Source organism: Vipera ursinii (assembly GCF_947247035.1).
Source record: "Vipera ursinii genome assembly, chromosome: Z".
Taxonomy (NCBI): Eukaryota; Metazoa; Chordata; class Lepidosauria; order Squamata; family Viperidae; genus Vipera; species Vipera ursinii.
Window position 1 is genome coordinate 6,207,073 of NC_139517.1, and position 18,409 is coordinate 6,225,481.

Below are 18,409 nucleotides of genomic sequence, written 5' to 3' on the forward strand. Positions count from 1 at the left end.
TGGGGATTAAATTGAATACCACATGATTATTAAACAGCCTGTTCATCCAACGTTAAAACAAACTGAAATTGAGTAGGAATTAATTATTAACTATTTTCAATTATCTAGGAAGTTATACTAGATAAGAGCCATGATGGTGCAGTGGTTAGGATGTCTACTGCCAGAAGTTTGATCCCGACTGGCTCAAAGTTGACTTAGCCTTCCATCTTCCTGAGGATGGTAAAATGAGGACCCAGATTGTTGGGGGCAATATGCTGACATTTGTAAACAGCTCAGAGAGTGCTATAAAGCACTATAGAGAGGTATGTAAGTCTAAGTGCTATTGCTATTGCTGTCAAGCTACAAAGAATGTTTATGCTGCTGCAGCCATTACTGCTGAAGGTTTGGCTTCATTAAAAGCAGGGCTTTTTTTCTCATAGAATGCTCAGAACGGAGTTCCGGCACCTGTTTTGGATGGAACCTTGTAGGGTAGGCAAGGCAGGTTGTATTACATGTGTGAGTTCCGGCACCTTTTTCTTTTACAAAAAAAGCACTGATTAAAAGTATCAGGCAATTTTCTGGTAAAGAATCCCACAGTAAAACTGATGGTGGCCAGCAGACCCAAAGTAGCCAAGGACAATGTAAAACATGGCATCATGAGCCTTCATTACATTGAACAATAATCTCTTCAATCTGTGAATGCGTGTCCCATTCGGAGAAGGGAGCACACATAATCAACCATAACATACAGATAACAACTTGAATACATGAGCAGAGAGCAATGACAGACCCAGCCAGTCTCTTTCCTAGCCATTTTCTCATTTGGTTTCCTGGCTTTGAGGCCAAGAAGGCCAGAACAACAGTCATGGTCTTGGCCAAGTTACAAGACACTGAGAGAGAGAAAATGGTGCCAAACACAGTTTGCCTGAGAAAGCAAGTCATCTCCCCAGGCTGATCTATGAAGAGCAGAGAGCAGAGAAAACACAGCAGGAGAGAGGAAAGAAGGATGCATGTGATGTTCCTGTTGTTAGCTTTGACAATGGGGGTGTCCCAGTGCAGAATAAACGTCACTACCACCCAAATGAGGACAGATGAAAAGAAAACGATCAAGGAAATCAGAATGATCCCCAAAGGTTCACCATAGGATAAATAGCTGAAACGTTTGGGAAGGCACTGGACATTTTCTGCATTCAAATAGTGATCTCCTGGGCATGTCTCACATTGGTCTGCATCTGAAACATGAAAAAGACCTGGTCATTTCCAACTATATAGGACAATATATAGAGCTAACTGAGAGAAACCATTCTTGGTGGTATAGTTTACAATTGTTCTGTACCAGCCTGCTACCGGCCCTGCAGAAAAGGCAGGGACAACCCCTTTTACAAGAAGGCAAGAGGCTGGAACTAAGCCTGCCAAATTTATGGACACAAAAGCAAACAGAACAAGACACGAACCATGAAAAAGGAGCTATTCAAGCAGTTGCCTTCAGCAAACCAGCCCTCCCACGCATTTCCCTTTTATACAGTTCAGGGCGTGGCTTCTCTCTGCCTCCTTCCGAGGTGCCCCATTGCCTTCCTCTGTTTACTCCTGATTGACTGCCTCCTGCATCGGGCGTCCTTCAACAGGGCCAGCTGTGGGTCATCTTCATCCACGCTGACAGGCTCACACAGCTGGGTCTGCGTCGTGACCAGGTGGGAGGGGCCTGGCTGAGGGTTCTGTGGAGCCTCAATATTATTATCAGCAAGCTCTTCAACACTCCCCTCCTCCTCCTCTGAATCGTCCGACCCAACTGCCGAACCCACAGGCTGACCCTGAATCACAACAACAATCCTCTTGACATTCACACAATAATACTCTCAAAAATTGCTAAATACAGATTCCGGGCTATCAATTATGCAAACGTATCCCTTTGACTTTCAATATTAGTAGGGTAGGACTCTGAAAAGAACTATAACTCTCAACCTAGCAAAGGATATCACAATAGAATGGACTTATGCAAGCATTAAAATTACACCCACTTTTAAAAAAAAGAATCTACTGCACTTTACCCCTATTCAACCAAATAGCATACCAAAGTTGGAAGGAATAAAGAAAAGATGAGTTTGGAAGCTCTCAATTCCCAATTGTCTCTTTACTTATGCATTTTGTTCGAAATTCTTCCTTCAGGACATTGTGTACAATTGTAGCAACAAGTATCTTTTCCTTCCTGAACAAGCCTGCTGTACCCCTGACGGCAGCTCTCTACACATCTTGCACAGGGAAGTACCTGGGATATTTTTTTTAAAGAAAACAACAACATAAAAGAAGTTTTAGTAGTAGGATTCATAAAGATGTTGATCAAGTTGTCCATTTTATTAGGAGAAATTAGTACATTCAGGGGGATGCATAATCTTCTGATATCAAGATATCCCAAGATGCTTTTGGAGAGTGTCCATGTTTACAGAGAATCTTCCTATTCATAGGATACGTTCTGAGTTATTTTGGCAACACAGCCATTCTCTTTTATTCTTGTACAATAAGAAAAATAGATAGTAAAGAGCATGACAGTTTTTGGTGGGAGATATCTAAAATGTTTCGATTCTACTAGAATTGAAATCAGAGCAATCTAGAGAGTTTTGCAACCTGTGGTCTAGGCAGTAATGAAGGATTACATTATGTATGAAATGTCAATTGGATAGACAAATAACCACTTCCTCTTAATTATTTTATGTAGAAATGGTATTTATGACAAAGATTCATCACAAGTTTAAACCAATTTCCTCCTAATCTTTATTCTGTTCACTGCAAAAATGCAGATATATTGTAATTTATTTAAAGAAATGGTAGCATGTTCATCAAACTAGATAAGCACAAGCATATGTATAAATATTCTTATGTCATATTAATTTCAAAATGCAACTCAGTTCCATGTTGATGGTCTTCATAAAGACCATACTAAATGTTCAGCAAAAGCACCAGGCTCCAGGATACCATCACTGAAATTTCTGGACATTCAGATCATTGGGGAAGAATTTCTTCCCCTCCAAATGATAGTCTACCAAATTAGAGTAGACCAAATGTCTCACCTGCTGAAACATGTGATTCCACACAATGGCACTTTTATCAGTGGTGAACCTTTTCCCATAGGGAGCTTTGGAGACCATCTTTCCAATCCGGAACTCTCTGGAAAGATTGATTGTGAAAGGTGACAAAGTTGAAGATTTCGTATCCTGGGTCAAAGTCCCCCTTTTCATTAAAAAAACAAAAACAACAAAAACAAACCATGTCTTCTCCCACATTGTTAATAAAATGGGTGTTTCTCAGAAAGTAGTGAAGCTGGATTTGAAAGAGAGGAGAAGCCAGAGCAATTATTCTAATACCCAGTTTGGCTTCATTCTGAATCCCAGCAGAGTTTCTGTAGCGAATCTTATCGGAATTGTAACTGAAGTGCATTGTGATTTGATTGCACAGCACATTTCTAATTTCAGCAACGTCAGATCCAACAATTTGCTTATATTTATTCCTTTAAGTGGAATATGTTAACAGATAAATTAAGACCCTTGGCATAGGATTCTCATACAGCCTATTTTCCAACAGTTGCACAAATAAACAATTGGAGGAAACAGGCCATACCACATAAATAAGGTAGGATATCCACTATATGTGAAGCCAGTGCTTTTTTGTTAAAGAGAAAGGTGCCGGAACTCACAGATGTCATACAACCCGCCTTGCCTACCCTACAAGATTCCATCCAAAAAAGGTGCCGGAACTCCGTTCTGAGCGTTCTATGAGAAAAAAAGCCCTGTGTGAAGCAAAGAAAGGGAAACACAGGGAATTTATTACCATATGGTTCTTGTTCTTGAATCACAGACTTGCAGCATTTTGTTTCAATCTGAATCAGTAGCTTCCTGAAATTAATTAGATTCTTGGACAGCTTTGAGATTTAAGTTAGTCTTTCCAATCCTGCCTATCCCATATATCTGGACTGTTATATGAGAATGGAATGGAATAGAAAATATGGAAATAGAATAGAATAGAATAGAATAGAATAGAATAGAATAGAATAGAATAGAATAGAATAGAATAGAATAGAATAGAATAGAATAGAATAGAATAGAATAGAATAGAATCTGGAAGGGACCTTGGAGGTTTTCTAGTCCAGCCCCCTGATCAAGCAGGAGAACCTAGAAAATTCTGTAGACTGATATGCTTAAGCATATCTGGTTGGAATTATGAGGGTGGTAAAATCATGGCCTTTGCATTGGGATGTTATCGTCCTATGACGTGTAGTAGATAATTCTGTCCTATAATGTGTGTGACTGTGAAGTATTCAGTGTTGTGTTCCACTCACATCTCTCCTTAATTCATCTGCACTGAAGGCTGACGTTTCTTCATGTGTGTTTGTATTTAACCCAGAATTATTTATTTATTTATTTATTTATTTATTTATTTATTTATTTATTTATTTATTTATTTATTTAATTTGTATACCGCCCTTCTCCCGAAGGACTCAGGGCAGTGAACAGGGCAATACATAATAAAAACAAGATACAAAAATTAAAAATTATTAAAAAGTAATTAAACAGCGATGCCCGTAATAAATTAGTACGGATTAGAAGTTAAGACCAATTTATAAAACCCAACCCCATCCCATCAGGTCAGGCCGGCTTGTTAAAAAAGGTGGGTTTTAAGATCGCGCCGGAAGGAGCGGAGATCAGGTGCCATCCGGAGCTCGACCGGAAGATGGTTCCATAAATCTGGTGCGCCCACAGAGAACGCCCTCCCTCTGGGGGCCACCAGTCGGCATTCTTTGACCGGTGGCACCCTGAGGAGGCCCTCTCTGTGGGAGCGTACTGGGCGGAGGGAAATTGAAGCCGGGCGCAGGTGCTCCCCAAGGTATTCCGGACCCATGCCATGTAGGGCTTTGTAGGTCATTACTAACACCTTGAACCTCACCTGGAAGACAACTGGAAGCCAATGCAGCTCACGGAGCAGAGGTGTGACATGGGAGTGTCGGGAAACTCCCAACACAACTCTCGCGGCTGCATTCTGCACCAGTTGGAGCCTCCGAGTGGTCTTCAAGGGTAGCCCCATGTAGAGAGTGTTGCAGTAGTCAAGACGAGAGGTCACGAGCGCATGAGTGGCCATACATAAGGCATCCCGGTCTAGATAGGGCCACAACTGGCGCACCAGGCGGACCTGGGCGAAGGCCCCCCTAGTCACAGCTACTATATGGTCTTCTAGGGAAAGCTGTGAGTCTAGGAGGACTCCCAATTACAGAATTTGGATATCTCTTTGGGATATTGAAGTTTGGATTCTTGTCCCAAAGTCAGGTGGGTGGAATATAATGACCCAAATGCCCCCTTCCAACTTTGGAATTTTATGATATCATTCTGTGTCACAGCAGAACATTGTTTAAGAGTGGAGATCACAAAATACCAGATCTATAAAGGACAGAGTAAGTCACTTCAGTTCATCAATAAGATGTTAGCATACACAGACTTGAAAATGTTTCAATATACAAGGATTTTAGGGGTCAAGGTTCCCAATTTGATTCTCCTTTAGGATACTCTTTTCTGTTATCCACTCTTTCCATTCCAGATTTCATTTCTTCTCCACATAGAAAGTAAATCCATGTATTTGTAACTTTTGAAAATTTCTGCATAGATGCTCTCCTATGTGTAAATGACACTACTTTAGAGAATAGAAGGACAAGAATGTTAAGAGTGATTTTCTTCCTGTCAGATTGATATGCTTTTCAACATTTCCACATAAGGTGTATTCTCTGTATGGGAAGTGATTGACTCAAGGTCACTTATGAACTCTCAGGACAAATCCATTCCCTGACCACAATAGCACACCATGGTGTGTAGAGCAACCCAAGGAAAAGGCTTAAAAACATACTTTGCTGATACACATCATGATACAAAGTCAATTCATTATGATCCTTAATGATGCAACTGGTATGGAATCCCCCAACCCCAATCTTCATTTGTGATGCCCTCAAGAATAGGAAGAAACAATTATAGCACCGATGATGTTACTTGATTTGGGCATGCCGGATTTATGGAATCGTCTTCCGGTTGAGCTCCGGATTGCACCCGACCTGCGCTCCTTCCGGCGCGATCTAAAGACTTATCTCTTTGAACAAGCTGGCCTGGCCTGATGGGATGGGGTTGGGTTTTATTACTTTTAATTGTGTTTTAACCTATTGTAAGAGTTGTGGGCATTTTGTTTAATCTCTTTTAATTTTTGTATTTTGTCTTTTAACATGTACTGCCCTGTTCACCGCCCTGAGTCCTTCAGGAGAAGGGCGGTATACAAATAAAATTAATAAATAAAAATAAATAAATAAATAATGGAGCATCTGCAGGAAAACAACCAAGCACAGAGAGCACCAAGGACACTCAGAAATAAATTTAGACTCCATCTCAATGTTTGCTTACATAACGTTGTATCTTTGAACTAATATGTTAAAGAAAAGTTAGCTATTCACCCTTCATTGTTCATATTAAAAGCAAGGGATGCTCAACAGATGTTTTTATAAAAGTGTATATCTATTTTCTGAACCTAATGTACATAAATTTGCATTCTTTCAGAGAACTTCTTTAAACAAGGGATATGTTAGGCAAATGGACCATACGCTACATTCTGGGAAAGTTTTAATTCATTATTTGAAAAACCGTTTTCCAAACCAGAAAACAAGATATCAAATAGGCATCAAGAGAGGAAATAAGAGAAGTCTAACTGGGAAAAAAAATCCCCTTCACTATAAGCTCTCACTATCCCACAAATTTCTGGGTTCTATTTTTGTTTAAAAATATATTACTTCAGACAAATAATTTATAAAAGGACCATAATTGTGCAAATCAGCAAAGCATATTATGGAGAAAAAGTGGGACAGTATTTATTTACTTAGGACAGGAAGGCCTGGAGGAATGTTGTCCATAGGGTCACGATGAGTCGGACACGACTTCGCAGCTAACAACATAACAACATTACATATTTATTTATTTGGTTTCTAAAGTTCTCCAACACCGTAACAACTCTTGGCGGCACACAATATTCAAACATTTCAAAACAAAATAGCAAATACAAGTAGCTCACCAGGCCCAGACATGGAAATGCAATCCCATTTGGGATGACAAAATATCTGGGACAATAAAGTCAAAATATCTCTGGCAATGGGTCTTTCTACGACTGAACTCAGCCCATTCTTCCACATTCAGACGTCAATTGGGACATGACCTTAACAAAAATCATTTGGTTAGTCCAGGGTTGAAATATGTATTTGGATATTACTTGTTCCAACCTGAAAGATGACCACACCCAATTTCCTTGGGTAAATTTTAAACAGCATATGAAACTAACCATAGAAAAAGGAGAGGAATGTCATGAAATGTCATGACCAATCCATACCAATCCTTTCTGTAATCCAGATGGATACCATGATTGATAGCACTGAATGAGGCTAGAGATGAAGGGGAACTAGGATGCCTGCACCATGCCTTCCCAATTTTAACACTGACAAGCATGGTTGATACAGTCTCAATCTTACGTCCTGCTCTGAAACCCAACTGATTATGAAAATAAAATAAAACCTCATTTTATTTTACACAGGCTTTTGAACAAAGTTTTCATAAAACAACAACAACATTAACTCCCTCTTGAATGTTATTCACTCTTACCTCTTTGCTATACTAGGCAAATATAAGAACTTTGATTGATACTCCTGGCACTCCCCAAATTGCAGGAAGACATATATAGAGAACTGTCAAAAGACAGTTTACAGGTTTACATTTCATATAAAAGAAATCTGTTGGAAAGTGGAATCACTCTCCATTTCATTTAACCAAGGGTTAGGGTTGGAGGTAATTAGAGTTTACCTGGAACCTTTCTTCCTATCATTTTGCATACAGAATCTTTCACTTCATTGTTCCTAATGGTGTAGATCAGGCATGTACAAAGTCTGGCCCGCGGGCCATTTGCGGCCCGGGGGGCGGTTTAATACGGCCCTCTAACAGCCCTCCCCGCTCTGTGTAAATGCGGCCCTCCCACGGCCCTCCCTTCTGATTGAGGGCGGCAAGCAGAAGACTGTCTGCCACAGGAGGGAGGGCGGTGAGAGGGCTGCATCGGAAGCCCAATCCTGACGTCACCGCCCAAACTTGGAAGACGAGCGTAGGACACGCGAGTTTGGAGTTGGAGAAGGCAAGCGAGGGAAGTAGGTCGGGTCATTGCTGGAGGCTCTTCAGCAGCCTCAAGGCGAGGCAAGGGTGGGGGGGTCCTTTCCACCAACATCTATCAGCCCATTTCTTCTGCGAAAGACTGGAGGGGCTGACCGGGCGAGGGAGCCGGCGCACGGAGGGCGCAAGGCTCCTGCATGGAAAGCTGGCTGTGGCGTTCTTTAGGGGAAAGGCGGCAGGGGGAGGGAGGCTTACAGAAATTGGGGAGAGCTGCTTTTTGGTTTCAAGAGAGGGGCCGCCCGCATTGGAGGGGCGTGGCGCCTCTGGGCACGTGCAGAATGCCTTCCAGTCACGGCCCAGGTAAGCCGCAGCTCCGCTGGGCGGGGCAGGAGCACCTCTCCTTCCCAGCGAGGCGCTGAGCCCAGTGCGGGCGGCAGAGGCTACCGGGGTGCGGCTAGCGGGTTGGGGCGTGCGGCGCTGGTTCTCTCCTCGGCAGGGAGGAAGGTGAGGCAGTGGTGGGGCAGGCCTGGCCCGGGAGAATCAGGGCGCGCCTTCTTTGCCGCCGGAGCTGCCCCAGTTCTGAAGCCCTCCGGCTCCCCTGGGCGAAGGCGACGTCCGGGGAAGGGCGGGGGGTGCTGCATGCTTTGGAGGGGAGGGAGGATGCACCTCCAGATGGCCATGCTTAGAGGGCCTCCTGGGAGTGACACACACACACACACACACACACAAACACACAGACATGCCCAAGAGTATTTTCATGCAAGAATATTGTACCTGTTTGAAAACAGCTCTGAATTTTGAGGTTGTTATAATGTTCGGAAAAATGTTCTGCCCTCCAGCATGTTCACTTCATCCAATCTGGCCCTCTTTGAAAAAAGTTTGGACACCCCTGGTGTAGATGAAAGGATTGAGCACAGGGGTGATGAAAGTATACAATATGGAGACAGACTTCGTCATACTAAAAGAAGAATTCTTGATAGTTGGTCTTAAGTAGACAAAAAAGACTGACCCGTACAAAAGGCTGACCACAACCAGATGTGAAGCACATGTCGAAAAGGCCCTCTGCTGTCTGGAGGTTGAAGGCATTTGAAGAATGGTGTAGATGATGAAGAGGTACGAAACGAGGGTAAAAACCAGGGAAGACACAACCACAACCACAGCAACAAGGAAGCCAAGGGCTTCAATGAGATGGGTATCTCCTCCTGCAATCTTCAACATGGGTCCAACATCACAATAGAAATGATTGATAATGTTGGAAGTACAATAGGGCAAGTTTGCAATCATTAGTAAAGGTAAAGGTTCCCCCGCACATGCGTGCTAGTCGTTTCTGACTCTAGGGGCCGGCGCTCATCTCCGTTTCAAAGCCAAAGAGCCAGCGCTTGTCCGAGGACGTCTCCGTGGTCATGTGGCCGGCATGAGTAGACGCCAAAGGCGCACGGAACGCTGTTACCTTCCCACTGTAGTGGTCCCTATTTTTCTACTTGCATTTTTACGTGCTTTCGAACTGCTAGGTTGGCAGAAGCTGGGACGAGTAACAGGCGCTCACTCTGCTACGCGGCACTCGGGATTCGACCCGCCAAACTGCCGACCTTCTGATCGACAGGCTCAGCATCCTAACCCACTGAGCGACCACATCCCCTTGCAATCATTACCACCTGACAAATTACGGAGAAAAAACATCCAAACCAGGCACCTATTGCCAGCTTAAGGCAGATCCCTGAAGTCATGATAGTGGAGTGTCTCAAAGGATGGCAAATGGCTATGTATCTATCCAAGGATATCAAGCTGATAATAAAAAATTCAGTGACTCCAAAAAGAAAATAGAAGCACAATTGTATCACACAGCAATACAAACAGATGGAATTATCAGCCAAGAGATAATTGAACAGCAGTTTAGGTATAAAGGTTGTGGTGTGTCCGATGTCTTTGAAAGAAAGGTTGCTAAGGAAGAAATACATCGGTTTCTGGAGATGGTGATCCATGACTACCATCATAATGATGAGCCCATTGCCCATCAGACACAGGATGTAGAGCAGAAAGACACTTGCATACATCACCCTTTCCATTCCCCAAACACGTGGCAACCCCACAAGAATGAATTCAGTTGTTCTTGTTGAGTTGGCCAAATTCATCTTCTCCTTCTGTTGAAAAAAAGGGAAAATATTGAATCATTATGGACTTGAGATTTAGCCAAATTTATAAAGTATTTTTTTCAGAAACTAGTATAATGAGCTCAACAGACAAAACACCAACACATGATGCCATGGCCAAAGAAACACTATTAGAGATTATTGTCATGTGTGAAATTTGTCACTATGGGAAATTTGTCGTTTGGGTAATCTTGAAAATATAATGACCTCTTTGCAAGATGTAGCCGACAGATAAAATGTTTTTATTCAGATTAGAATTTGAGAAATCTGGGATGGCAAGAGTTCCATAAAGTGCAGGAACTTTCTTTGCATTATTAATTACCATACAATATTAACCTTGTGAACTCTAAAGCTTCCTCCTTCCATTATGTATTCAAGATGGACAGTGATTGATATTTATATGTTACTTATATGTAAGGGTGTAGATCTATACACATGTTACATATAGTATGTTTAAATGTGTGTTATATATGTTTACACTTTGAGAACAAGGGACTAAATTTCATTTTTAATGTGTGCCATTGTGCCCACAGTAAAAAAATGAGAATAAAGCTTATATCTATCTATCTATCTATCTATCTATCTATCTATCTATCTATCTATCTATCTATCTATCTATCTATCTATCTATCTACCTACCTACCTACCTACCTATCTATCTATCTATCTATCTATCTATCTATCTATCTATCTATCTATCTATCTATCTATCTATCATCTATCTATCTAAAGAAAAGAGGAATAAAACACTGAGAAACAAAACATGGGGTGTAATAGAAATATGAGAGTAAATAAAGGGCTCTAGAAATATAAGAGCCAAGATGTTTCTCTGATGGGAGGGGGTGGATGTGTGTCTATGCTAGGAAGTCATAATATAATATTCTATGTATGAGATGTGGTTGACCCATGATCACTTGTGAGCTCTCCAGACAAAGGACTTGAATCTGAGCTTATCCATTCCCTGACCAACTGCTCAACCACAATGCCACATCACGGTGTGTGCAACAACCCAAGGAAAAGGCTTAAGAACATACTTTATTGAAACACATCATGATACAAAGTCAATTCATTGTGGCAGACTTAATAATGTAACTGGTATGGGATCCCCTATCCCAATCTTTATTTGTGATGCCCTCAAGAATGGGAAGAAATAAATACTAGCACTGATGATGTTACTTAATTTGGATAATGAAACATCTGCAAGAAAACAACCAAGCAAACAGAGCAGCAAGGACCCTCAGAAATAAATTTAGACCCCATCTGAATGTTTACTTACATAATGTTGCATCTTTGAACCAATACATTAAACAAGTTAGCTATTCACCCTTCATTGCTCATATTAAAAGCAAGGACTGCTCAACAGATGTTTTATAAAAGTATATATCTATTTTATATGAACATAATGTACATAAATATACATCTTCTTATACATAATGTACATCTTCCCATCGTCCTGTGCGCCCCCACAGGGAGGGCCTTCTCAGGGTACCGCCGGTTAATGAATGCCGGCGGGTTATTCCCAGGGGAAGGGCGTTCTCTGTGGGTGTGCCAGCCCTATGGAACCAACTACCCACAGAACTTAGGACTGCCCCCGACCTTCGCTCATTTCGCCGGGACCTGAAAACTTGGCTCTTCGATCTGTTTGGTCCAGACTATGGGGTTGTTAATTTAACTGGGTTTTAGATTTACTCTTGGGGCTTGAATCTAATTTAATTGTTTTAATTGTTTTTAATTTTTTGTATTCATGGTTTTAACTGCCCTGTAAACCGCCCTGAGTCCTACGGGAATAGGGCGGTATACAAATCCAATAAAATAAATAAATAAATAAATAAATTATTTTAGAAAACATCTTTAAACAAATGATATATGAGACCAATGGACCACAGGCTACATTCTGTGCAGGAACTTTGCATTTTTAATTATCTAAAGAAGAGAGGAATAAAATATGGAAAAACAAAACATGGTTTGTGATAGAAATATGGAAGTAAATAAAGAGCTATAGAAATATAAAAGCTAAGATGTTTCTCTCTGTTTGTAGGGGTGGATTAGATGCTAAAAGTCATAGCTGATTTTGCAGTGAAATGGTGGATCTAAAGATCTCTCCACTTTTACCTTGGATTGTTCTTACTTCATTACCATCCTTGACTTCTCCAAGCAACTTTCATTCCATCTCTCTATCCATTTATGAAGACAATGTTTTCAAGAAGCATAGAAAATGATTCATCATGTGTTCAGGGGAAAATGGTAGACTTCTTAGAAATACAGTATTATCCTTGACATTTAAAGAGCATGTAGTGGTTGGCACAATAGAAGGTTTATTTACTTCTTCTCTAGAGAAGCTTGGAGTACAGTCTCTAAGGATGTTTGAATTAATTTCCCATGATTATCTTAGCAGTCTACGTAGAATATACTGAAGACTGATATGCTTTAGATTGAATGTCAAGCGCCATTCCAAAATAGGGAGTCCTCTGGAGGCACACCAACAAGAATAAACCTTTAAGCATTTTTTTGTATAGTTGGTTTAATTACCATTCTTCTCCTACTGCAAAAAGAGTAAGTGTGAAACCTTCACTGACACAATGCTTCATTTTGTACAGAAGGTTGAAAAGGTCTCTCTGTTTCCATTAGTATCCACAGATTAATGGCAAGAGTAGATTATCTTGCATCAGCGTGACCATTGCCCACTTCTCTTTGGATTAACTTTCAAGTGCTATTTCCAGAAGTACAGTCTTCTATATATTATTAAGTCTTCCAAGATAGTTCAAAGAACTCAATAAATTTTGAGACACTTTTTTTTCTGTTCCTCACCCCTATCATTTTCTGGGTTCTATGTGTTCACTTCATACAAAAAGAGCACATGCATTTGTAACATATGTAAAGCTCTACAGATATGTTCTCCTATGTGTAAATGATACTGTTTTCTGCCCTGGTTCTCTTCAATGTTGAACATCCTGCAGCCAAAAAAGCTCCACACACATTTTAACTACCCAGGTGACCCTGAGGACACAGATAAACCTCCAAATGACCTCAATGACTCTCTAAAAGAAGGCAAAGAACAGCTGCCTGCAAGGAATATAAATCCTTCCATTCCCCACCATCCAGTTAGAGCTGAAGAAGCTTCTTGGATGAGAAGTGAAATATCTTCAAGGAAAAACAAGAAAGTCCAGTTGCCTTCTGAAAAAGCAACTTTGGGACAACCATGACCTGGATGATTGAGAATCTCCACAAACATCAAACTGGATGGGACAGGGAGGAGAAATCTCCACAACTATAAGCAGATTTGGTTTTTAGCCAAGAAGGATTTGTTCATTTGGAAAGAAGAATCTGAAATGCCTGAATGTAGCTTAGTTGGAAAGTGTGAATTGGAGAATTTAATTGAAATATAGTGATGAGAGATGAGGGAACAAGGCACCCTCAGATTTGAGTCTTGTGCTTGAGCTTAGCATTGTGTATTATGTGCTTGTAAGAATGAATGCTGGTGATCTCTTTCTTCAACACCAATTCCCACAAATTTTGGGGTTCCATTTGCTCCTCTCATAAAAGCCACAAAGCAATTACTAATTTTATATAGACAATTCCTATAAATTGAAACACTACAGATAGTGCTACTCAGCTATGAAGAATGATGGAAATGAATGAGTGATATTTTTTCCTTGTTTGCTAGATTTCTACCCTGACTTTTCTCCAGGACTACAAGACAATGTACCAGGAACTCTCTCCTCCCTCTTTTCCCCCACAACAACACCCATGTAAAGGAGGTGGAAGGAGTGGGTTGTTGACAAGAAAATCCAGTTGCCTCCTGAAAAAGCACCTTTGGGACAACCATGATCTGGATGACTGAGAATCTCCATAGACAGAAAAGAACGTGTTTCCCTCCTATTAAACATTAATAGGAGGGAAGTGAAGAGGAACTAAAGAGCCTCTTGTTGCGAGTGAAGAAGGAGAGTGCAAAACTTAGGTTGAAACTAAACATTAAGAAAACCAAGATCATGGCATCCAGCCCTCTCAATTCCTGGCAAATAGATGGGGAAGAAATGGAGGTAGTGACAGATTTTATTTTCCTGGGCTCCAAGATCACTGCAGATGGGGACTGTAGCCAAGAAATTAAAAGACACTTGTTCCTGGGGAGGAAAGCCATGGCAAATCTAGACAGCACACTAAAAAGCAGAGACATCACCCTGTCAACAAAAGTGTGTATAGTCAAGGCTATGGTCTTCCCAGTTGCAATGTATGGCAGTGAAATTTGGACCATAAAAAAGGCTGAGCGCCAAAGAATTGAGGCCTTTGAACTCTGGTGCTGGAGAAGACTCCTGCGAGTCCCTTGGACTGCAAGGTGATCAAACCAGTCAGTCCTAGAGGAGATCAACCCTGACTGCTCTTTAGAAGGCCAGATCCTGAAGCTAAAACTCAAATACTTTGGCCACCTAGTGAGAAGGAAGGACTCCCTGGAGAAGAGCCTAATGCTGGGAAAGATTAAGGGCAAGAGAAGAAGGAGACGACAGAGAATGAGGTGGCTGGATGGAGTCACTGAAGCAGTAGGCATGAGCTTAAATGGACTCCAGAAGATGGTAGAGGACAGGAAGGCCTGGAGGAATGCTGTCCATAGGGTCGCAATGGGTTGGACATGACTTCACAACTAACAACAACAAAACATTACTCACAACTTCCTTCTTTTTTATGGTAGGCATGGTGAAATATTTCAACCATATTGATTCATATTTCTGACATTCCCCCAAGTGGAAGGAATGCAAATAGAGGAGTCCTGCAAAAGACATAAAAGTTTAGAACTTATCTTTAGGAACTCTGCTTGGAAATGGAATCAATTCCCATTCCTTTTAACACAGGGGAGAGCTAGAATCTTTCTTCCAATCATTCTACGTACAGAATCTTTCACTTCATTGTTCCTAATGGTATAGATGAAAGGATTGAGCACTGGGGTGATCATAGTGTACACAATGGAGACAACCTTCATTACCCTGAAGGAAGAGTTCTTGACCGTTGGCCTTAGGTAGACAAAAAAGACTGACCCATACAAAATAAAAACCACAATCAGATGGGAAGCACATGTGGAGAAAGCCCTCTGCTGTCAGGAAGGCATTCGAAAAATGGTGAAGATGATGAACAGGTAAGAAATGAGGGTGAAAAGCAAAGAGGACATAATCACAACCACAGAAACGAGGAAACCAAGGGTTTCAATAATACGTGTATCTCCTCTTGCAATCTTCAACACAGGTCCAACATCACAAAAGAAATGATTGATAACGTTGGAAGTACAGTAGGGCAAGTTTGCAATCATCACTACTTGACCAATTATGGAGATAAATCCTCCAAACCAGGCTGCTATTGCCAGCTTAAGGCAGACCCCTGAAGTCATGATAGTGGCATATCTCAAAGGATGGCAAATGGCTACATATCTGTCCAAGGATATCAAAGTGATGATGAAAAATTCAGTGACCCCAAAAAGGAAATAGAAGCACAACTGAATTACACAGCAATAAAAACAGATGAAATTACTAGCAGAGAGATAATTGAGCAACAGCTTGGGTATAAAGGATGTGGTATGTCCAATGTCTATAAAAGAAAGGTTGCTAAGGAAGAAATACATAGGTTTCTGCAGGTGGTGGTCCACAATTACCATCATAATGATGAGCCCGTTGCCCATCAGACTCAGAAGATAGAGCAGAAAGACACTGGTGTACATCATGCTTTCCATACTCCCAAAAGTTGACAATCCAACAAGGAGGAAATCTGCAGGTCTTGTACAGTTGGTCAAATCCATTCTTTTATTTAGCTACCAAAGCAATCAGAATTTGAATTGAGTCAACTTTTTGCTATATTTCTTTCAATTATTTCTTATGGTGCTAGCTTTGTTATAAAAGCATGCTATGAAAAAAGCTAAGTTCGTACTAAAGTTTTCTTAAATTCCTGCCACCAAGACAAGATTGGCTGGGATCACAGAAGATGTTGAAACCAAAATCATGAATTTTAAAGGTTCCCTCCATGGGATCCCACAAAATATGGGGTCAAAAGCATAGGAGAAGAGAAAGAAACCAGTCCTATTGGAAATTAAATAGCAGCATTGGATTCCTGCAGAACGTGCATTACAGACAGAGGACTAGTCTATGTTTAAATGTCTTCATGGAAATTTTGAGCCCTCTAAAGGGAACTTTATGTTCCAATGGAAGGATTCTTCAGAATATTTTAGGTTTACATATTAAAACAAAAATCCAATACACATATATTGTAAAGTAATACATATATGTTTATGAATTTAATTTTGAAGAGTACATGAAAATTAACAGAAATTAATATAGAATAAAGAGAACACAGAGAGAAAGAGATTAGGGGAAAAAATAAAATGGAAAACAAAAGGATAAAAAGTAGGAAGAAAAAGCTTCTACTTTCCTTTGCAGCAAATACAAGTGTGATTACAAAATTACCTTTATGATTACACACATACACACACACAAAACCTCACACTTGTGTTAGTTTTTGTCTAACCATTGAAAACACAAATCATAAATACTTTCTTTGTTACATGCAAATGTCTATAAGAGCTTTCCATTTAGCCATAAATATAGATCTTCTCTTTTCATTAATCAAAGAAGTGATTTTACCCAATAATAAATGTAAACTATTAATGCAGGGAATCCTTTTGTGCTTTTACAATTGGCAAAAGGCATAAACCTTTCTGCCACTTACCTTGAGTTTCTCATCTGTTATTCCTTACCCTTTCATCTCTTCTTCATGTGTTCTTTTACTCCATCTCAATATCAAATCAGTCACTGATCTGCCCACAGATGACAACATGGTCTGCCTTTGAGAAAATCCTATTTACTTCTTTAAAATATTGTCCTTAACATTTAATGCAGTTTCAAAAGATTGCATCATAGAAAACTTGTTCATTTCCTGCAGTAAGTTAGGATACCATCTCTGAGGACATGTCTTTCTAATTTCCCATGAGTATCCAGTCTTTGTGCCTAAAATTTATGATTTGAATAGCGTAACTCAAAGGTGATCTTATTTGGATTAACTATTAACCTCCACACCAACATATGGATCTGTTATTAATCGTGCAAATATTTTCAGGGAAGGAATTCATTAGAGCCATTATTTTATTATTTTGTTAGGATTTTCACTTCCCCTTCTTCCATCTTCTCAAAGAGATTACATTGGGGAAATTAAACAAAGGACAACAGTTGAGATTTTATTCAGGCAATGTTTATAAGTGGGGGGGGAACATTGAGAATAAGACATTTTACATTTTAGTGGATACTTTTTTCAAGAATTATCTCTCTTCTCCATTACTGAAATTTTTATTTATTATATTCCATATTTTTAAACCTACCATATCCCCCTGAGAGGGACTCTGGATGGTATGCAAGTTAATCAATAAAACTAAGCATTAAAAACAGAATAATTTAAGATATTTTTTTTAAAAAAGTGAAACATTATAAAATTGCAAAAGATGGAGAGTTCCAAAATGGAGAGCTTAACAGTTGTTAATACAGGTGGCGGGGGGAGGATATTTCTCATGGGGGCCAACCAGTCCCATGGTTGTGTGAGGCCCTGTGTCTCCCACACAAGGCTACACAGCGGGTTTTTTCTCCATAGTATATTAAATATTCAGGACAGGGGTGGGGTGGGGGGTTTGTGGCCCCTTGATTAAAGTCACAGACTCAACAATATAGCCTTTCATGGATACTTAAGCATGGCTGCCTCATGAAAAAGCACCTTTGGGATAACCATACCTGGATGACTGAGATTCTCCATAGACATTAAGTATGGCTTCAAGTAAATATAATCAGCTTCAAGCTATAGAGTCACAGAGATATCCTTAGAAAAATAGCAGAAACAGCTAGAAAAACAACAGCACATTTTAAGCTGGACAAAAATCCTGGAAATGATTTTCTGTAGGTGTTCAGTAGTGACTACCATGACAACTAAACAACATGGCTCATGATGCCATCATAGAAATGCTGCAGCTGATGCAATTGTGTGCTACACCTGTGGTCAAAATGCACAAACCCTTGCTGACACTTTACTCCTTGTTATTTTCAGCAAGAATGACATCAAGAAGTGTTTCTCTTTTCTTCCCTCATTCCCTCTCTCTAAATC

The 18,409-nt window shown here is 40.4% G+C and overlaps 1 protein-coding gene across 1 annotated transcript; it reads right to left on the reverse strand.

Moving 5' to 3' along the window:
- Positions 1-29: 29 nt before the first annotated feature.
- LOC310649948 (olfactory receptor 6X1-like) lies at positions 30-15,236 on the reverse strand (the record flags this gene model as incomplete). Its single annotated transcript, XM_083378780.1, has 5 exons — positions 30-62; positions 3,045-3,204; positions 9,091-9,422; positions 9,794-10,282; positions 15,174-15,236. 5 exons carry the CDS (start codon positions 15,234-15,236, stop codon positions 30-32), a joined length of 1,077 nt encoding a protein of 358 aa, XP_083234906.1.
- Positions 15,237-18,409: the final 3,173 nt, after the last annotated feature.